This window comes from Lissotriton helveticus, chromosome 2_1, assembly GCF_964261635.1.
Source record: "Lissotriton helveticus chromosome 2_1, aLisHel1.1, whole genome shotgun sequence".
NCBI lineage: Eukaryota > Metazoa > Chordata > Amphibia > Caudata > Salamandridae > Lissotriton > Lissotriton helveticus.
This window is the reverse complement of record NC_136059.1, coordinates 1,416,466,064-1,416,489,100: the sequence shown is the minus strand read 5'-3', so window position 1 is coordinate 1,416,489,100 and position 23,037 is coordinate 1,416,466,064. Positions and strand designations below refer to the sequence as shown.

The 23,037-nt window shown below is 44.8% G+C and overlaps 1 protein-coding gene across 1 annotated transcript in view; it reads left to right on the top strand.

Moving 5' to 3' along the window:
• LOC144819781 (CIMIP2 protein GA14893-like) overlaps positions 1-16,373 on the top strand; it is a 219,398-nt gene extending 203,025 nt beyond the window's left edge. The window contains exon 5 of the mRNA XM_078677531.1: positions 15,970-16,373. Within this exon, the coding sequence (XP_078533657.1) occupies positions 15,970-16,070 (101 nt within the window). The 3' untranslated portion in view covers positions 16,071-16,373. The remainder of the gene's footprint in view (positions 1-15,969) is intronic.
• Positions 16,374-23,037: the final 6,664 nt, after the last annotated feature.

Sequence of the window (23,037 nt, the reverse complement as noted above, 5' to 3'; positions counted from 1 at the left end):
CGCTCCACTCAAGGAAATCTGGGCGATGGTAAAGAAAGCAGAGCTATCGAGAAGGTGCGCTCAAGCAGCGAAGAGAGACGCCCAGGAATCGCAAGCGGTGTGTAGAATAATGGCGCCAAACAGAAACGACCGTTGGAAGCAAAATGAGACGAGGAAGACCCAGGGAGGAAATAGAGCTGATTTCCCCAACAAATCACAGGTGGACAGCAAGTCACACAAGACAGGAAAAAAACAGTGTTACAGGTGTGGGAGCACTAACCACCTAGGAAACGACAAGGCGTGCCCTGCTTTCAAAGCTAGATGTTCGTATTGCAACATCTTTGGACACTACGAGAAGGTGTGTCGCAGGAAACCGAAGGATACAGTGGTGCGTTTGGTGGACCAGGATCAGCGAGACGATTCCAGCGATCAGGACGACAAAGGGGAGGAGGAGGAATTCCTGTACATTGACGTCCAGATTCTGGAGATGGATGGTTCCAACTCAGACAAGCCCAGGCTTGATATGCACATAGGAGGAATACCCTTGGAGATGATCGCGGACAGTGGAGCGCCCATCTCGATCGTCCAGAGGCAGGTGTGGGAAGACAACTTTGCGTCAAGGGTCAAAGGAGCACTCCTACCCATGGATGTGAGACCGGTAACGTACACTGGACAAAAGATCCCCATGCTAGGCTACTGCCCGCTCTTGTTTGAATTCAGAGGCCGTCATGCGCAGTGCAAGCTGTACGTTGCAGAGAGAGGCCCGTCCGTACTGAGTTGGAAGGACCAAGGAGCCTTGGGGATCCAGCTCAACCCAGGAGGCATAGAGAAAATCCTGCTCATGGATATGGAAATCAAGGAAGACGTACAGCTGTGGCGGAAGACATATCCCAAGGTATTCAACGGGCAGATCGGTGAGCTGGGCAAGTACACACACCTCATCAAACTGAAAGAAGGGGCAGTACCAGTCGTCCACAAAGTGAGGAACATTCCGTTCCGCAGCAGGGAGGCAGTACAAACAGAACTAGAAAGGCTAGAAAAGGAAGGAGTCATTAGGGCGATAGAGAGCGCAGAGTGGCTGTCGCCCCTGATTGTAGCCCAAAAGCCCAATGGCAAGGTACGTCTCTGCGTGGACTTAAGAGAGTTAAACAAAAACATTGTCATAGACAAATTCCCCTTACCACGCATCAGTGAAATGCTGGCGAAAACGAAGGACGTCGCATGGTTCTCCACGGTGGACCTCTCGTCGGCCTACCATCAGGTCAAACTCCATCCGTCGTGCACCCACCTCACGTCGTTCATCACGCCATTCGGGTGCTACGAGTTCGTGAGGATGCCCTTCGGCCTAGCTTCAGCCGCTGCCGTGTTCCAGAAAATCATGCACAAGCTCCTGAAAGACCTGAAAGACGTTCTCTTCTTTCAAGATGACATTCTGGTGATGGGGAAGTCGAGGCAAGAACACAATGTGAAACTTCACAAAGTACTACAGAAGCTGCAGGACAGTGGATTGACCGCCGAATGGACCAAATGCAATCTGGGCGTCCAGTCAGTCACATACCTCGGACATGAGGTGAGCGGGCAAGGGATAACTCCGAAGAAAACAAACATGAGAGCCATCATGGAAGCACCCACCCCGGAAAAGAAAGAGGATGTTCGGTCATTCCTAGGAATGGCCGAATACTACAGCAAATTCATTCCTCACTTCGCTACAAAGACGCACCACATACGGCAACTGCTCAAGGAAAAGAACCGGTTCCAATGGGGGAAGGAAGAGCAAACCGAGTTCGACGCGCTCAAGCAGGAAATGGGAACAGCCATTCCCCTCAAAGGATTCGACCCCAAAGCGGAGTCTATTCTCACCACGGACGCCAGCGATCGAGGCTTGGGAGCTGTACTGATGCAGAAGGAGGAGTCAGGAGAGATGTCGACTGTCAGCTTCGCCTCCCGCTCGCTCTCACCCAATGAGGAGAAGTTCAGTGTGGTGGAGAAAGAAATGCTGGCAGTGGTCTGGGCGGTCGAGAAGTTTAGACAATACTTGTGGGGCGCCAAGTTCCTCGTGAGAACCGACCACAAGCCATTGATTCGCGTACTAACATCAAGCGGACATGACCATGCTACACCCAGGATAGCCAAGATGACTCTACGGCTATTGGACTATGTTTATGAAGTCGAGCACATTCCAGGACCACAGAACAAAGTAGCCGACTTCCTAAGTAGGGCAGCCGCCATGGAAGAAGCACGGAACGAGGAAAGACAAGAATGGGATGGGTACGTGGTAGCCACCATCCAGGACACTGAAGAGGTGATAAGCGCCCAGGAATGGGAGGAGGCCTACGGTGAAGATACAGACTTAGTAGCTGTAAAAGGTTATGTAGTTCACGGCTGGCCAGAGAAAAGACACTTAAAGGAGGAACTGAAGAGGTACTGGGAAGTCCGAGAGGAACTGTCCTTGGCTGAAAATCCAACATTCTTACTCCGAGGGGACAAGGTGGTACCGCCCAGAGACTTGTTGGAACGACTGATGTCCTTGCTACATGAAGGGCACCAGGGAATCACAAAAACGAAAGCCTTGGCCAGGCAAGCATACTGGTGGCCTGCCATCGACGCGCAGGTGGAAAGACATGTGCGCTCTTGCGAGTCTTGTGCAAAGTCGGACAAAGCTCAGAGCATGCTGAGACCACCGCTGGGAAGGTTTCCGATTCCAGATGGGCCATGGGAGATGTTGTCGGTGGACATAATGGGGCCAGTTCTGAACAAGGAAGGCACTCAAAAATATGTGGTGGTTGCCATCGATAGGTATTCTAAATGGCCTGAGATACAAATCTTGGAGCGAGTGGACACTGAAGCCGTGATAAAGTTTTTGCGCACCACGTTTGTCAGCGAAGGAATCCCAAAGATCATCACCTGCGACAATGGACCCCAGTTCACTTCGGAAAAATGGACAGCCTTCACCAAAAGAAACGGAATTGAAGTGAAACACACCCCGATCTACCACCCGGCGGGGAACGGCCAAGTGGAACGTTTCAATAGGGTGATCATGGGCACCATACAGGCAGCCATTGAAGATGGAATGGATTGGGAAAAGGAGCTTGAGAAGATGATTTGGGCATACCGAATCACACCGGGTAGCACAGGCTACAGCCCCTTCAAGATCCTAAGAGGCAGAGAAGCGTTCACCAAGGACAATGCAGCGTGGAGGAAGTTGATTGTCCAGAGCAAGTGGTCACCGGCGGTGGTCAGGAAAAATTTGGAGAGAGCTCAGGAAGTCTACACGTCTCACTACAACAGAAGACGGAACACTCACAGCACAGAACTGGACAAAGGTGATTGGGTAAGGGTGAAGTTAGCCATCATGAAGAGAAAGGGAGAGAGCAAGTTCTCACCTCCCCTAAAAGTGGTGGAACCCTACGCCAGATCGGCTCTCCTGAGCGATGGTAAGATTTGGTCGATGGACAGAATGGCTAAATGCAGCAAGATACTGAAATGGGAAGATGATGTAGAAGAAGGAACAGAGGATGTCTTGGAGGAAGGAGAAAGTGAAGGTGAAGAAAGGACAGGAAGGAATGAGAAAGGAACAGAAGGACTAAGGGCAGGTACAGAAAGAGAGCGGAGTGAAACGACGGGAGGAAGAAGCAGAGGAGAAGAAGGGAGTGAAAGGAAGACGAAGGACGAGGAAGTAGAAGGTACGAGAGAAAGAAGAGAACATGAGACAACGGGAGAAGAGAGAAGGAATGAGAGAGAGTGGAGACTCGAGCGGGGAGGAGAATTAAGGTACCTGAGAGATTCAAGGACTATGAAATGGACTGGAAGTAAGACTTTGTACATTTGTTTATGGTGCATAAAGGGGGGAGATGTGGTAGCGCTCTAGTGTTCCTTTAGCGGAACAGGAACCACGTCACAGGATGTGGTAGGCGGGGTCATTGTTCTCTGGCGCGAGAGCTAGAGGAAGCCAGCCCCGGCGCTCCGGCATTTAATAAATAAGTTTAACACCTAACGCGGTGTCCTAGCATCTTTACAGACAATGAAAGGGAGCTGCAGGAAATGTGTTAGCCATTGCATTCCAGCTTGCTACAGAATGTTTAAAAATCACAGTATATGGACGGAACAATACAGCTTGTATTTCCCACTAGCGTGCTTGGATAAATATGCATTTGCCAGTACGGAAGTGAAAACAATAACATAAAACTTTTGGAATAAAAAGGTGTGCAATGGGCATTTACAGGAAAGAATTGAATTGGCAATTGTGTGTGCAAATAATCGGCTATTATTAATGATCTCAATTAACTTTATAGCTTCAGCAATTGAGTGAAATGAAAACAAACTATTAGTTGCTCCTTTTCACAAAAGCATTAGCAATTTGAATAAGCACACTCATTAAAGTCTTTTGTAAAGATTTCATGTTGTGTCATTTCGTGTGTAAGCCTTGTCCTTTTAAGGGCTGATCTAGAGACAGCGTTGGTTGTCTTGTCAGCCTTATGTAACCGAAACAATTAATTAAAAAAATAATACATATTTCACATACAGTCAACCCTCTTCACTCATTGGCATGTTCATGGGTCATTCACATTTTATTTCCAACCACTATAGCATACAGCATGAAGTAATTGGTCATCCCACTACAACCGTTGACTTTCTGGCACTGTGAGTGACTGCGTTTTGTGCAAAATCAAAATGAGTGGAAGAGTTGTGATGAGTAAGGGGGTGGGGTGGGCAGCACCAAAATTGTTGTGAGACCCTCAACCGTGTTGTTCCGGCAAAGACATGTCTCCCATTGGTGTACTTAGCCACTGATCGTCACATCATTGGGTCTTTTCCTCCACCAGGAGGGATTGTCTCTTGAATCTGAGACCATATGGGATCCACCATGTGAGGAAAGAAAGTTGAAAATACCTTCTACCTTTAGAAAGGACACATTTTATTAAGAAAATCAAGGTAGTGGTATGATTAAAAAATGTGAGATGTGAAAAGAAAAGTATTAGGTGTCTCTTACATCTATCTCTGGAAGAACCACCTCAACATGTTTCAGCCAACTTTGCACCCTATTGGTCATTTGCTTTCGTCAGGACCGGAAGGTGGTTTTATAGGATCACTTCAAGAAGTCAAATTAAATCAAATCAAATGGGACACTTTCCCTCCAACTTTTGACGTTTATTTCTTTTTTGGGTCATATGGGACTCTTTGTCCAGTCTTAGAAGGAGGCAAAAAGACATGGAGAACAACGACTTATGTATTAGAATCTAGTACTGATGTAGTCCCATATTTCTAACAATGCATGCACCCAATGATTTCTGTAAAGGTGTATTTGTGCTCCATTAAATGCGAACATCTTCAAACCTTTTGGGGTTGTTCGTCTATCAAAGCAAATGTAATAAATGCTCATGTATTCCATACTAGGATGGATCTTAATTTAGGGGGGCTCTATTATCAAAGCCTCCTCTACGCAAATTTCAGACAACTTATGCTGTGTAGATCTCACTTTATTTCAAAATGATAAGGAGTTTGAGTCTAGGTAGATATAAACATAGACATTGCTTTGAAAACGAACAGTAAGGGTAAAGGAATTGGTGATCGCAATGTTAAGTACGTTGTTTTTAAGGGAGTGAAGTAGTAAAGAATGTCCAGTTAGTACCCCTTTAGAAACTTCTAGAAAACTGTCTTGTAAGGTTTCTGCAGCGTACCCTAGTTTCCGTTTTAGAAGGTCTTTATAGGTGTGGGCAGGAGCACAGTATTACTATTCCTTTCATTAGAAAGGAGACACTATAAAAATTGGAGATTGGAAGGTTATAAACAGATGAAGGAGTGAAAGGGGTTTCAAACTTACTTTGCCTATTGTGGAGACGTTTAGAGAGTCATCCTCCAGTTGTAGTTCCCCTTTACCTTAACTCTCCTGGCAGACACGGCAAAAGTCACTAAGACCTCTCTGTTCCTGTGTTTTATCGACTACAGCGCAGCATTCGACCATGTAGACCGCTGCAAACTCTGGCAGAAATTGAGCGATTGGGGAATTCCAGGCCCACTTCTACAGCAGCTAATACTGCTACACAGTAACACCTGGGTCAGGATAAAACTGGGACCTGGCACGCACCTCTCACGAGAAATTGGGACCAGCAAAGGATTAAAACAAGGCTGCGTCTTAGCCCCAACGCTGTTCAACCTCTTCCTCGCAGACCTCCCCGGTGAGCTAGGGGTAGTTCAATCTCATGCACCACGGCTGGGCAATACCACACTGTCAAACCTCCTCTACGCAGATGATTTAGTCCTTATAAGCCGGTCCCCTATCGGCCTCCAACACCTGCTGGACCAAACCAATACGTTCTCCCAAAAAAATTCATTGACAATCAACCTAAATAAAACTAAAATTATGACAATAAATCACCACAGAAAACGGAACTTCACATGGCTACTGAACGGACAGAAGCTAGAGCAGGTAACCTCCTACAAGTACCTGGGAGTCACACTAGATCGCAACGGCTCATTCAAACAACAACTAGAGGCCATCCGACGAAAGGGCACGACATTCCACTTGTCAATAAAGCCGCTGCAGAAAGCTCTTCCCGACCGGACATTGGGCCCTCTACTACAGGTAATAAGAGCTCGATTACATCCAATGCTCACCTATGGCAGCGAACCCATGCGTGGCAGAGACGCAACGACACTAGACAATATCATCAGTCGAGTCTACAGGGCAATATTCCACCTGCCTACCTATGCATCGCCCGCTCAAATTCGTCTTGAATTCGGGTTGCAGAAACAAACGGTGGAGAGAAGAGGCGCTTATATCAAAAGCTGGCGGAAAATCAGAGATGCTGAGCACGGATCTTTAAACGCCCACCTCTGGACCGAACTGTCCATTAGAGATAACTCACCAGCAAGGAACTATCTAATGGAATCACTGGAGACCCTAGGACTAACAAACTTATGGGAGTCAGCAACAGACCCCAAGACTTTCAAAAAAACGGTAGTGAAAGTCACCAAGATGGTCTCATCCAACGAGGACAAAGCAACTCTTGCCAAGAGAGCACATGGATGGGTGGTGTTGGAAGGCTACACAGCTCTTAAACCACAACAGTACTTAACGACGGGCCTTACTCATACAACAAAAAATAAGTTCCTCAATATGCGCCTTGGCAATATACCCATAAGGCCTCACTTAGCACCCTGGAAAAGAGAAAACGCAGCAAATAGTTGCAGATTTTGTTGCTCTGGAAAAGAGGACCTGATGCACATTATCTGCATCTGCAAAACTTTCTTGGACATAAGACGCTCCCTGCTTCGGCCCCTATGGAATCAGCAGGGAATAACAAGCTGTAGACAGGCTGTGATGCTCTGCTTTAATCCCGGAGAAACTCAGTTAAATTGCAGAATAACGAGATTTTTTGACATTGTGGCCAAAAGACTAAAAGAAACAGCCGAAGGGTCTACCGTAAGCACTAGCTAAAACAAAAAAACTGCTAGCATCCAGCCGCCCTTAAGGACAGTACAATACCAAATTGTGCTTTTATTAACTAATAAGGGGAATCCACCCGCTATTTTAAGTGAAAAATTCTTGCCACTGATTGTTTTTAGAACTGTGGGGCATATTATCAACACAGGCGATAGAATTATCGCTGCTTTTATCGGCAGAAAACTGCCGCAAAAGCGGCTTTAGCGGCAGTTTTCTGCCGCAAAAGCTGCTTTAGCGGCAGTTTTCTGCCGATAAAAGCAGCGATAATTTTATCGCCTGTGTTGATAATATACCCCTGTATGTTTTTAAATATTGTGAGTTTTTATTAACTGTACAATAAACTAAATCTTAAATCTTAAACCTTTACCTTAGTCCTTCAGTGTGCACTCCATGACACATCTTCTCCAGTCTGCATTTTAAAGCATGTGGCCGGAGCTGCCAGCTTTTATAGCATTGTGCTCCTTGCCAGGTATTCCCAAACTGTAAAACAGGAAGACAGGAGGGGCTCTTAGAATGACGTTATGAGATCTTGAAACAGAGGTTGATGTTTGCTGGTGCCCCTGGGGTATCTACAATAGCGACCACACCCTGTACTATTCATAAGTCATTAAGATTGTACTAAACATTTGGTTCTACAGGTGTAATGGAACCTTTTTTTATCTTATAGAATAATCATGAATTCAATGGTAGTTGAATGCAAATTTCATTTATTGAGATCAACAACAAAAAATGCAGTCCCTGGGGGACTTAGAGCAGTTTTGTCATGCCCACGGGAGACTTAAAATTATGCTATCCGATCTAAAAAATGTGGTTGATGCTCACTGGTACCCCCAAGGTATCAGTGTTAGTGACTATTTTAAAGTCATTAAGATTGTACTTCTGTGTAATCATCCGGTTCTAAAGGTGTAATGGAACCTTTTGATCTTAAAGAGTGATCATAAATTAAATGGTGGTTGAATGTAGGAGTCACTAATCTTAATATATGTGATGTGCTCTTAATCAGACCCTCCAGGATATCGCGATTTCGTTGGTTTGCCGTGAAATCGGCACTTTTGTAAAAATGCTGCGATTTTTACAAAAGTGCCTGAGAAATCCTCCTGTTTTAGCTGTTGTTATTAAGTCTGATTATAGATAGTTACATACCCCCTCCTCAACTTCGTGTAAATGTTAATTCATAACAAATATTTTGTTTGTACAATGTACTGCAAGCCCTCTTTGCAATGTTGCGTTCTGGTCTGTACACAGGAAACAAAGATTAATTACAAAAAATAAAGAATTACGGGGTAGAGGTGTTTGGTTTCTAGCGTTGTGCTTGGTTTACTCGTATATTAGGACTAAATATAATTTCTGCACCTTTGTAAGATCCGTTATTTTCGCTTCTCTTTGTGTTTTTTACATATGTGGCGTGTAAAGCACACTGCAAACCAACTTTCTGTCTGTCCAGCGACCTTTGGAAGGCTGAATGAACGCGTGCTACCATTGGACAGAACACTCGATGATTCCGTCGTCTTCTCTGTGGAGATAACATGATGCTTTGCAGCTGGTCTGAGGGGCGCCATATGAGGGCATAGGAGTTTACTGCATAAACTAGCCCTTTCCTATCCTCTTTTCAAGGGGTGAACTGCATTGAAATGTAGATATGACCATTGTACCCTAACCTCTTCCTGTCCCTGATCCCCGTACCTGGCTCGAGGACAATATGGCGAGAGCTCGCACTTATTTTGCGAGTCTGGTGTTCATGGCATTTGTTATTGCTACTTATGCAGGTAGTTGCAGGGTGGAGCTGAGGAGGAGTTTGGTGCATCCGCATGTTTTTGTATGGTGTTTAAGGGGATTCTTTGTTGCATGGATGGATTGGTGTGGAATTTGTAGGTGAGGCAGAGAACCTTCCTGTAGATTCTGATTCTTTCCGGAATCCAGAGGCAGATCTTTAGGATGGGCCAACCAGGCAATGCTATGTCTTCTGAAAGCAACACGGCTCGCTCGTGTCCTTAGAAGCTAAATTAGATTCAAACTAGAAGATGCACAGAACCTTCCCCCTACCAGTGCACGCCTACGCGTAGAGTGAAGCAGAGACTCCAACCTCATAAATGATGGTTTGTACATGAGCTGACTCAATAAAATTAACTTTAATACTCAGGAAAACATTGAATGGGTGTATAACACTTCCAAAGCAGAACCAGCTGCCTGTCCTCTTGGCTTTGCACTGTCCCCGAAGTAAAATCCCTCTGCAGGTTATAACATAGGACGAGCCCACAAGCACCTCTCTACTGGTCCACTCACCTGTTCATGCACTGTGCTCTTCTACCAAGAAAGCGAAATCTGCATTCATTGTCCAAACGTATTCCCCTCGCTTATGGGTATTTGTGGGTGTCTGACCTTGCTTGGTGGATGCCTGAATGAATGGAGGGCAAAGTTGGGCAGAGCGGAAATGCCTGGTGGGTGTGTAAAAGGGGAGGCGGTGGTTAAGGAGCCTTCGCCTGTGGACTGCTTCCTCTGTTCCATATCCCAGGTTGCCTATTCAAAGTGGAATACTCTGCTAAAACAGTTCCCATTGGTTTGAGGCTGAAAATGAATGATTATGATTAAAATAAAGGGCGGCAAAAATGCCGCTAAATTCCATATTTGTGCCGCTAAATTTGCTAATTCATGCGGCTATATCCTGGGGGTCTGTGTTGTGAAACAGTGTTTTCTTGGGAGAGAGATACATTTTTCGGGTCTCTTGTTGTCTATTCGCTTATAAATTCCCGGAAAAGTATGTAATCTAGATGGCGCCAATTTCAAATGACTAATCCCCAAGAAATATTGTCATTGAGTCCTTTGTGGGCACACTCCCACGATCAAACCGGTGCTGCAAGGACGCATAATTATTCTCACATAGACAGGACTTTGGCAGCACACACCCGTGTTATGCCTGGACTACGCCATCAATAATTTACAGACTCCACCCGTTTGAAAGTAGCACTGCTAATATACGTAATCGATTTGGACTCAGACTTGACCTATCCCCTACTCGCGGCACTCGCAACTTGTGATATTGAAACTAAGACCACCACGATCTACTGGCAACCCATTAGTAGATACTCATCAAGATAGCCGGGTTGGAATTATCACCGGCTTTCCACATACGTGGCATCACTCGGATTCTGACAGACACTCAAAGTATTATACTTTAAATTGCTACTTTACATTAAGCGTGCCCTGCCGGGTTGGAATTATCACCGGCCCTGGGTCATTACTGAGGTCACGCAACTCTCTACAGCCCTGAAGAATCAAGGGACTACTCTTCCCTGACGAAACACGTGTTGGCTGGTTGCATTTTTCACCACAATAAAGAACTTCCAGCTACAGTCAAGAACTCTGTGTATATCGCTTATGTCAACAATTGTATTTACTTGTTTTATCATGTATGTGTGCACAGGTTTTAGCTCGACTGTATTGCTGTAAGGTCTTCCCTACATACATTGAGAGGTTATAAGGGTCTCCCCTTCCTGGTTAGCACCATCCCCACTAGGTTATCCTGACGCACGTAACACAAATTTGCTGAGCACCTAGTCTTCCTATACACTAAAACCCTCACCTTATTTGTTTATCCTTTGTGGGCTGTGCCTAGACTGTAGACCCTACGCTGTTCCTTTTATAGTAATTTTCTTTCAGCATTTGTGTATATATAATCTAGGGATTCCAAAATCACCCACCTCAAATCCTCAGTTGAGTGTTTTGTGGTGATGAAAGGGTGGCTCATTTTTGTTGTCGCTCTGTTGCAACTTATGTTGGTACTGTGCTAACAAATGCGTATCTTGACTTTTCTACATTTCATGACTATATATCTTAAGCCGCACAGGCAGGTGATCATGTAGATAGCGTGTGATGTTTTACAATGTGTGTGTCTCTTCAAAGTCCATATGAAATTTGGTGTGAGCTGTAGTACTTTTGTAGTTGTTCTTAGAGGGCAAACTAAGCAGGTGCACATGGATAGTGTCCGGGAATGGGAGGAAATCCTAGCATTGTTGAAATTGTTTCCTGCCTTACAACGTTCTTCTTTAGTTGGGTGTGAATTAGATGATCCCTAAGGTTCTTTTGTCTTTTGATGGGCAAAGCGTGGTATAGGCCAATTCAAACTGCCCGAGTTTACTATTCTCCAGTTCTTACGTACTAGGTTTTTAAAAAGATTAGATACTGCATTAAAGGTTGTTACACGTCAGTGTTTCATTTTCTTGAGGGTTTTCTTTATTTTGCAGGAGTCCCTCTCTGTGTTGGTTCTTTGTCCTTTTATAACTTTTTGTTAAGATCGGTTTAGGATAGTTTCTAAATTCTAGTTTTTTAGTTAGAGCCTCCACTTGCTTATGATGCTGCTAGAGTGAGAGCATTTGGAACTAATCTAAGGTCTTGTGTTACAGTAGCGGCCAGGTTCGATGGAGAGTTTGCCAAAACACTGACTGGCTAATTTCGGACTGACTACTACATTGTCAGCCTTGGGTAATGGGGAACCCGTTTCAGTAACATCTACAGCTTTAGTAGTTATAATGTGGAATTAGTATGGCAAATATTTATATATCCAATATTGAATAGCCCAGTGTTTCTTGAACAAGGGTTTTTACCACTCAGCTGCTTGTATACCCATGCTGAGTTATGTGGGAAACAAGTGTTTCTCCTCCTCCGTGGACCCCAATACAATTTCCTAAGAACCTTCAAGATACAATATTTCTCATATGGGCCTACGCACCAGGTCAAACGTCTTGTACATTGACCGGTATTACAGTTTTTCTCAAACGTTTGTATGCCTTTGAACCCTGCGCCACGTGGCCAGTATTTTGGTATCTTTTCTGGCAGCTCTGATTCCCCCCCAGTATTTTTTAATCTTGCACTCACCTTTAAGTCACTATGGGCCAGATGTAGGTGGCCAAATAGGGAGCGCCAACGCTGAAATTTCAGCATTTGCGATCCCTATTTGGCTGCGAGCAATGTAGGTGAGTTTAAAACTACTATCAAAATAAGGAATCGCAAAATTGCGATTCCTTTTTTTGCTCTTGCATTTAAGGAATCCCAAATTACGATTCCTTAAATGCAATGTAAGTAGCACAAAAGAAAGTGCACTTTAGCCTTAAGGAATTGGTAATTACCACCAACTTGAAGTTGGTGGTAATTAGCGATTGCCTTTAAAAAAAGCACTTTTTTGCTTTTTTTAAAGTGCCATGTGGCACACGTTCATGCCCTTAGGGCATGCATGTGCACCACATGTGCACACATGTACATTTCAGGGGTACAACAGGGTGTCCTTTTGACACCCTGGCACCCTTGAAATAGCGCGCCCACTATTTGCGATTTTCTAATAGCGAATCGCAAATGGAAAATATCTTCCCATTCATTCCTTTCGGCCTCCTAGCCCATAGGAATGAATGGGTAGGTATTCTTTATTAACGAATCTCAATTTGCGATTCGCTACTAAGGAATATTAAGGATTCGCTAATATTTTAGCGATTCCTACCTACATTCAATTTTGCGAGTCCTCAATAGCGAATTGGTAAATTCGCTATTAAGGATTCGCAAATTTGATTTACCTTCATTTGGCCCCAATTAACCACACTTAACTTGCTGCTCTCCTTACTTGTTCGCTGCTGCATTTTTCTGTCTGTCATCTTGAATTTAGTATTCTGTTGAAACTTTACAGCTGTTGAGACATGCAGCTCACTGTTGCCCTTCATGGTGGGGGTGTCACACACAAAGCAAAATAAATGATTGAATCAGTCATCTTCGGAGTAAGGGAGTTGCTGATAGCCGCCTCCGCAGTTTCCACAACACTTTCTTTCTACTGTCTCATAAAGTAAACTGCGCGGGTTCAGGCAGGTTTTTGACATTTCAGTTTATACAGTGACGCACAAAAACAGTATTGAGTTGAAATTATGTCTTTGAGGATAACCATGTTCTTATCAGCATTAGAAGCAGCAATAATCTGTTTAATGGATAGGGCTGCTGGCACGCTTGACCTCACAATGAAGTTAATGTACTCTTTAGAGGTTTTGGATGTTAAACTGTGAGAATGCAACAATACTTGTGAAAAGTCATCAGCAGGGTTCTGATCTTTACCCTGTTTGTGTACAGTGGTATAGTTGTACTCATGCAGTCGTAATCCCCACCTCTCAATGTGAGGGAGCATCTTGGCTTTCGAGTTTCTAAAAATGGTGAGCAGTGCTTGATGGCCTGTAATGATAGTGAAACGTTTTCCATATAGAATCAACCACAGCAAGACTCTCCTTCTCCGGCTGGGTTTTAGTATGTTCTGTGTCAGACAGGCTCTGACTACCATAGGCCACAATGTGTCTCTGAGCATTCAGATGGTCACTGTAAGCGGCTGTCGATCCTATGAGGGTTGTGACATGCAAAGGACACATGGTGACAGTACATTGTCCCGGAGAGTCCACCTCACTGGATTCATCACACTTTTAAGTACCTACCTCAACGTTAGTCAGCACCTGTAATCATGAATGAGGTGCTCCCGCCTAACAGTCCAGATCAAGCACCAGACCCAGTACCATTGGTGCACAATGAGAGAGTCTCAACCGTCTCATACCACTTGATCTGGCCGACTAGTGCGAGCGCTTCAGCGACTTATTGAGGAAAGGTAACATGACTGTTGTTTGTACTTTTTATTTAAGAAAGGGGGAGATATAGGTCCCCATTACGATGGCGGGCGGGGACTGACTGCCAGAGGTGCGACGGTCCTGCTAGGCTAATTAGGATGCTACCGCCACCCTGGCAGTCGCATCCCACATCTTCAACATTGTGGCGGGCGGTGCTGTAAACAGCACCCCCACAATGTTGAATTTGCATTCAGTGCATTGACAGGCACAACGTGACAGGGACCGCATGGTGCCTGCCACCTTGTGCGTGGATACCATAGATACCCCCTAAGTGTAGGCACCCACTGCCCCCCACGGGGCCCGCAACAGGCCCCCAATGTCTGCATGCCTTTCCATGGCGAAGTCTCCGCCATGGAAAGGCATACCCACTGCAGGCATACTAATACGAATGGCGAACTTTCCGTACACTGCGGCCCCCCCCCCATAGTAATATGGTGGGGTAAATTGTGTTGTGATGGCGTGTGGATCGCCACCGCCTGCGGGGCTGTGGCGATCCGCACAACATCATAATGGCCCCCATAGTGTTATGAGATTGTCTGCTAGGACCCTTGCAATTCAGGGCAAACTCAACACAGGAATTCCGTAACATGCTGGGAGGTGTTAAGGTGTGGTTATTAATGGTTATCACGTACGGAGAGTACAGTGTGTGATCGTATGCTGAGGAATAAAGACATCTGGTACAGAGATCTGCGTGTGGCATATTCATTTTGCATGCTCCCTGGCTGGGGAGGATACTACAGAGATATTGTTCTTTATTTGTGTATATATTTCCGCCTCCATCTGATTTATGTTAATTCAGCGGAGTCCTGTCATAGCCCTGTTGCTTGTTGTCATTTGCAAAGCATTTTATTAAGTAAAGTCTGTGTCAACTGATTTGCAGCTGAATATTCTTTATTTACTAATTTCTTCGTATAGTGGAGCTTGTATTGTTTGATGACATCTCACACATGACTCGGCAGAGCAAGTCTTGGGTTAGACAGATCTTTGTGGACATCGAATGCTCAACTAACACTGCACCTTGACTTATAACAGATCACATTGCCTTTTCCATAGAACTCTCCCTTTTAAAGGAAGCTTGCATTCCCAATATATGTACTACCGAGCCCTTGACTTTAGTTACGATCCTGTTTGAGTATCCTTTTATCTACTGCATGGACAGCTTTTCTTGTGGGATCTTCGTTGAGCCCCTGCAAGTCCAAATGTTGACTGTACACAGGTGACCTAAGCATTTCAGGATCATTTCACAGATGGAAAACATCTGTTGTTAGGACTGTTTGCCCCAGACCAATCTCAACACTTACTGTACACATTGAAGAGCAATTGTTTGCTTTCTAAATTATTTGTGGTTGAATATTGCACATGCATGTGCTTGCACTGTTCTCTCCTCGTCACAAAAACACCATTGTACATGATAGGTCATTGGTTGACAAAGCATATTTAATTCGATACCTGGTCCCCATCGTAATGCCAAATTCTTTCTCTGGTTTGTCACTCAAGTCCTGGCTTGAACACAAATCCACTGAGTGACTGTACATTTTGTAATCCCAATGAAGCTGGAAACTTCGGTTAGAGGTTTATTGGAAATGCCAGGTCCCTCGTAATGTGAGCCATCGAACAGTAAATCAGTAGACATCTCTATAGGCCTGAATTTCATCGCTGATGACTAGTGAGATGGTATGTGGCTCAATCTCTTTGTTTTGGTACCACTCCAAAATCCTGCAGAAACCATCTCCTTATGATTGATATTTACCTGTCTACATTTCTATATCTCATCGGACAGATCACAGCAACCAGATTTACCCCTAATGTAATACATCATAGATCATTTTGTCATTGGATTTAGCAAATTTGTAAGCAATTGATTGCCATATGGTTAAGTAACTGATATAATGTTGTTCCTCACAGGTCAGAGCTTTGTGTACGGGAAGACGTGGGGCGTGAGTACTGTGAATATTGGACCTGCTCAGCACAGGAAGAAGCCATTTGAATTCACGTCACTCTTCTAAAGATTCTAAGAACATTCACAGGACAGACTTCACTCTGAAGACATCAAGAAAATGTTATCAGCAACAGGCCAAAGCGAAGTTTTGATGGCTGACACAAAACATGCAATTTCTGTGTTCCATAATATCATAAAATCAGAAGTGTTCTTTTCAATGAATTTCTATGGTTTTTTAATTCTATTTCCTAATTATAACTTCCTTGTAACCTTAGATTTATTCAGTGAATTTCTACGTTTTTTTTTAATGTTTCCTCACTATAACGTCTCTGTAACCTTTGGTTTTTTAAAGTAAAATTCTAAGGTTTTTACATTTTATTTCCTGACTGTAACCTTTAAGAGTAAATGTGTGAGTGAGCGTATGAGTACTCAGTTGGTGTGTGAGACAGTGCGTGAGTATCTCACTGGGTGTGTGAGTGGTTACATGAGTGAATGTGTTTGTGAGTGTTAGTGTCTGAGTGGGTACATGAGTGCCTGAGTGAGTGTCTCAGTGGACTTTGAATAGGTGCAAAAGTTTCTAAGTGGTTTTGTGAGTGCTTCCATGAGTGTGTGAGTGAGTCTCTGTGGGAGTGCAGGAGTGTCTGACTGGGCCTTTGAGTGGGTGCGTGAGTGTCTGAGTTGGACTGTGAGTGGGTGCATGAATTGCTGAGTGGATCTGTGAGCATCTGACTCTATGAGTGGATCTGTGAATGGATGTATGAGTGTCTCATTGGGTCTGTGAGTGAGTGCATGAGACTCTGAGTGGGTCTGTGGGTGGATGTATTAGTGTCTGAGTGGATCTTTTAGAGGGTGCCTGAGTTGCTGAGTGGGCCGTACGGTACCCCCTCCCTGGGCTGATTCTGTCCCGGGGACCCCATTCCTCAGGGCCCAGATTTAAACAAAGGAAGCAGGGTTTATCCCCTGAGACCAGGCCATAAAATGTACATTTCTTTAATGAGGGAGGGGAGCCCTGCAGCCCCATTTTCTGGCCTATTTTTGCCCCAGGGAAATCTGCAATTGTCGCCTGAGGCTTGAGCCGGGCAGTCATTCTTTTCTATTTGCTCCTATTTTAAACTACCTTTGTGTGCACTGCCCTTTGTGTCCTTTACCCCCTGCACTAGCGCGCGGATTTAGCGCGACGCTGCTGTCTACACCGATTTCGGGTGAAGGCATCTTTTTATCTTGATTTTAAATTGTATTGGCTTACACTCACCCCACTTAGCGCTGTCTCCCACAGAGGGTCCGGCCGATTTTAGGGCTGCTTGACCTGGGGCACGGGCGGAGTTAGTGCGGCGGCCATCTTGGGTAGGGTTATCCTCCCTTGGGGCGAGAGGCAACAGTATAAAAACAGTAGAAGGACAAAATCGCGAGAAATCTGCAATTGTCGCCTGAGGCTTGAGCCGGGCAGTCATTCTTTTCTATTTGCTCCTATTTTAAACCACCTTTGTGTGCACTGCCCTTTGTGTCCTTTCCCCCCTGCACTAGCGCGCGGATTTAGCGCGACGCTGCTGTCTACACCGATTTCGGGTGAAGGCATCTTTTTATCTTGATTTTAAATTGTATTGGCTTACACTCACCCCACTTAGCGCTGTCTCCCACAGAGGGTCTGGCCGATTTTAGGGCTGCTTGACCTGGGGCACGGGCGGAGTTAGTGCAGCGGCCATCTTGGGTAGGGTTATCCTCCCTTGGGGCGAGAGGCAACAGTATAAAAACAAACGGCTATGGCTCCGCGCAGCGGACGCGTTCAGCGGGCGTGCCGTATTCGCGCCGGAGTCAAGCCAGAGTCCAGCCCGTCTGTGCCCGTCCGCGACAGACCGGGGCGAGCGGTGATTACTCTTAGTCACATTAGGTGGATGTGTATCCAGATGTCATTGGAATACACCATCTTTGTTAAAATACCCCTCACACACCAAAAGGGCCCTTGGTGTCATGCTTCATCATCGGGGTCTTCCCGTCCCGCTGCGGGGCGGGGCAGTGCTGCGACAAGCGGATACGCTGGAGCACCTTTAGATGGAGGTGCTATGTGTTGGGAGTGAGTGTCAGTGGGGTCAGGGGTGATATAGAGTGTGAGTTAAAAAATACCTGGCCTAGTGGAAAAAAAGAATTTTATTAAACACTGGCTGGTATTATTAAAAGAAAAAGTGAAACGGAGAGATGGAGCAGGTTAATGGGCTCTCTCTCCTAAGTGGGTCAACATGTTTCGAGGCGCGGGGCCTCTTTGTCAGGACCTAGGGGAGATCCCCCTGTCACTCACTAATGTTTCTCCACATGGGTAGAAAAAAGTGTATTTACAAAAAGTGAAAAAAATACGACTATGTGAGTAACTACAATTTAATAATTACAACACATATATGCTACCACACTAATAATGTAGTATGCCTGCAAGGTAAGGATAACAGATTAAAAATGCGCCGATCCCAAGGTGCGCTTAACTCTAATATACCTGTAATAGAAAATGAGAAACACACACAAATATACAAGGTGGGGGATCGTGTATAAGCATTGAAGATTGCTGTAGTATTTCTTCAGCACACACACAGTCAGTCACACAGACAATAAGTAGCACACAAAGGTTGAGAATAGCCAGGGCTTAGGGATATAGAAATGCATACTTATCAAATGGGGGGTCAATGCCTCATGAGCCAGCTCAAGACTGAAGGGTATGGTGGGGTTTCAACTGCAGAGAGGGAGAAGAGGGGATATATAATGTAATCCAGTCCTCCAAGTGGTATGGTTTTGCTAAACCAGGTTAGGCTGGGATCATCTCCCTAGAGACGGCTATGCCGTACTTACTGTGCCCCTAGCACGCTTGTGCTTCCTCCTTCGTCCGCGGCTTCCGTGGATATGAGGGAGGCAGAGGGCGGCATGTTTATATACTTGTTAGTAATTGGATAATTGCTTAATTAAGCCTAGCGGAAAAGCCCGCCGAATATAAGGGGCCAGAAAAGTAACTTAGGCGGCGGCCATGTTGGACTGTTAGATAAAGCCATTAGGGGTTGGTTTTTCAGGTCGGGTACCCAAATAATATCAATCGTTGCCACTCTTCTTGTGTGAAAAGCAAGTTATAGCTGGCTGGGTTCCCGGACCAGTGAGTTTGATCCGCTTCGGCACAAAGCTCTAACCGTGTGGTCACTGCGCATGTGCCGGAGCAACTACACTAACACGCATGCGCGGCGGGCAGACACTGATGCCGGCGCGCATGTGCATAGTGGTCCCCTTGTAGCGTTCATGCTCGCTATGACGAAATGACCATACCGTCAGGTTTTTAAGCATTGTGTGGCTCGAGAGGCTAGTATAGAATTAATTTCACCATATGTATCGGTAATCTGTATATGGCAATGTGTAGTTAGAGCTGAGATGTCCATTGTGAGAGGACTGGAGAGGATGGAGTTACACTGTACTGACATGTTACAGAGGAGAGTCTTGACAAAAGTAATGATATGGTCATGCAAATACACACAGTAGGACACACAGTGTCCATGACCTCAAGTGGACTGTCATTGAGGCTTTCCCAAATGATAGAGACCTCTTATCAAAAGAACAACGTTGGGTGTTCTGCCACTGAAGCATACATGCACTGCAGTAAAAATTCCCTGTAAGTTCAATCCCTGAAATTTAAATGGTGTGTATATATATCATGTATAGATTCCCCTTAAGTCCAATCCCTTCCAGCCCCCTATAACTTTAATGGTGTGTATTTGCATGACCATATCATTACTTTTGTCAAGAGTAAGTATGCATTTCTATATCCCTAAGCCCTGGCTATTCTCAACCTTTGTGTGCTACTTATTGTCTGTGTGACTGACTGTGTGTGTGCTGAAGAAATACTACAGCAATCTTCAATGCTTATACACGATCCCCCACCTTGTATATTTGTGTGTGTTTCTCATTTTCTATTACAGGTATATTAGAGTTAAGCGCACCTTGGGATCGGCGCATTTTTAATCTGTTATCCTTACCTTGCAGGCATACTACATTATTAGTGTGGTAGCATATATGTGTTGTAATTATTAAATTGTAGTTACTCACATAGTCGTATTTTTTTCACTTTTTGTAAATACACTTTTTTCTACCCATGTGGAGAAACATTAGTGAGTGACAGGGGGATCTCCCCTAGGTCCTGACGAAGAGGCCCCGCGCCTCGAAACATGTTGACCCACTTAGGAGAGAGAGCCCATTAACCTGCTCCATCTCTCCGTTTCACTTTTTCTTTTAATAATACCAGCCAGTGTTTAATAAAATTATTTTTTTCCACTAGGCCAGGTATTTTTTAACTCACACTCTATATCACCCCTGACCCCACTGACACTCACTCCCAACACATAGCACCTCCATCTAAAGGTGCTCCAGCGTATCCGCTTGTCGCAGCACTGCCCCGCCCCGCAGCGGGACGGGAAGACCCCGATGATGAAGCATGACACCAAGGGCCCTTTTGGTGTGTGAGGGGTATTTTAACAAAGATGGTGTATTCCAATGACATCTGGATACACATCCACCTAATGTGAGGTGGCCCTTTCTGATTAACCAAAAACCCTGATAAGAGGAGGACGTGCCCACCTCGGTGCCCACCGGCATCACCTCTTCACTCCCCCCTTTTTGATTTCCTTAATTACTCTTAGTCCCCTGATGCCATCCGATATCTCGGAACCGGTAAGACACTATATGCAATATACTAAACATGAGCTTCTTATATTACGCCCTAGTGTGGCAAACTGCTGTGATCACAGCTATCAACCCGATCTATTACCTAGGGCTTGTGACTTTTGTGACCAGATTTTTCAATCCCCTAAGAGCAATATACAGGTTACATCTGAACCTAATATGATACTATTAAACTGCAGGTCGTTGAGAAAACACAAACTGGAAATATATGATTTATTAATCACTAATAATCCCGATGTGCTTTTCTTAACCGAGATGTGGTTGGACGAGGAATCATCTCCAGAAGCGCTGGAGGCTACACCCCCTGGCTACTGCCTACTTCGTTTAGATAGACATAAGCAAAGAGGGGGAGGGATAGCACTCATTCATAAGTCAGAGATAGATTGTACCTTAGTGAAAGCCACTTTACTTCATAGTGAAAGTGGTTTATTCACCATTAAACTCGGACCGAGAAATATCATTAATGGTCTATTGGTATACCGGCCGCCTGGAGTAGCTAGACAATTTGATAGTCAGCTTTTAGACCTTATCATGCAGCCAGCTCTCCGATACAAAAAGTTTATAATTTTAGGTGATTTAAACCTTCATTTTGACGATAGGGAATGTAAGGAGGCACAGGAGGTGGCGACAGCTCTGGCATCACTAGGGCTGAAACTACAATCTGATGCCCCATCGAACCAACATGGCCATCTCCTGGATCCTATCTTTGCCAATTGGGAGGGTATTACGATCTTCCCCTCGGTTAGAATAATTTGGTCGGATCACTTCGTCATCCCGTTTCTGGTTGATAATACCCTTACAGAAAACAGACTTTCTAACCCTCCCTCCTTGAAGCTTAGAAATTGGAAAAAGTTTAACCAAGATGCCTTCAGACAGGCCCTTCAAAAAAATCCCCCCCCCGCAAAGCAACTCCCTTCAGGAGGCCTGGATAAATTATGAAAAATGGTTGACCACTGCTCTGGATGAGATAGCCCCTTGGACATCTAAACCCCCGGTTAAACAATCCATAACCGCTCCTTGGTTTTCAGAAAACCTTAAGCTTGCCAGAGCTAGATGCAAAACTCCAGAGCGCAGCTGGAGAAAACACTAAAATCTTGAAGATAAACTAATATATAAGAAGGAACTAAACCCCGAAGTGCCTCTCCCCCCTCCCCCCCCCGGCCGCTGGGGCAACGCCCGACAAAGTCTGTTTGCTATTATTCCCCCCTACCGCCACATGGCCGCAGCGATCCTCAATCCACGACCATTCCCGTCCCCACACTGTCCACATACAGCGTTACATAAAACATTAGTGTCACCGATACACTGCTGTACACGCAAACACTAGTCCGATTGTTATTGATGTGCTTCCCCTCCTACTTTCGTTATTTCCCTATTATTTATTTATTTATTTATTTTTCTCCTTTATTTTCTTGATTGGCAGTTGGCATTGTTTCTGCTGCGCTCATGATGATGTTGATTTCTCCCGTTCCATTTCACTTTTCTTCAATGTTTATTCAATATTGCCATGATCATGCGTCTATAGCCCTGTATCCCATATGGTACTGTGGGATGTGATTCCTGTCTCTGACATCGTCCGTGCCACCCAGGGAACACAGCCTGGAACAACTGCTGTTGACTATCATGAACACTTTGGCCCTTCTGCAGTGACATACGCTGCAGGCACTGCAACCTAAGATTTCTCCTGAGACTGAGAATTGCGGATTAAAGCATCTTCCCTGGCTACTGTTTATTTTCACCTATATGCGACCGAAATGTCGAAAATGTTACCGACTGGGTAATGATTGTCGTTTCTATGACATTGTATGATCTACTGGCTTGTTTTACGTTTTGATTTGTGAAATTAAAAAAAATCTGGGACCGTTGGTCTAAAAAAAAAAAAAGAAGAAGGAACTAAATAAATACCATAAACTAGTGAGATCGGAAAAAAGCTGCCATCTTAAAAGTAGAATAGATTTAGCTGATAACCCCACCAAAGAACTCTTTTCGATCTATAAAGAACTCACGATTCCAACTAGATTGGAAGCACAAGACATTTACTCGAAAGAACTATGTGACTCCATTGCTGACTTTTTCGTAAGCAAGATCGATAAAATCCATGCTACTTTTATAAAGGAAGAGGCCAGTTTGAGTAAACCTGAAGCTATTAACAACAGCAACACGGGGACTCCTGGTCTCACGTGTTTCATCACTCCTGAGAAACAAGAGCTACTTAGCATCGCAAACAGTATACAATCTGGCTCCCCCAGCGATGTCTGTCCGCCGACTCGCTGTAAAGGAGTCTTGGAGACCACAATAATTGACTATATTAGTCCTATTGTGTCACTCTCCTT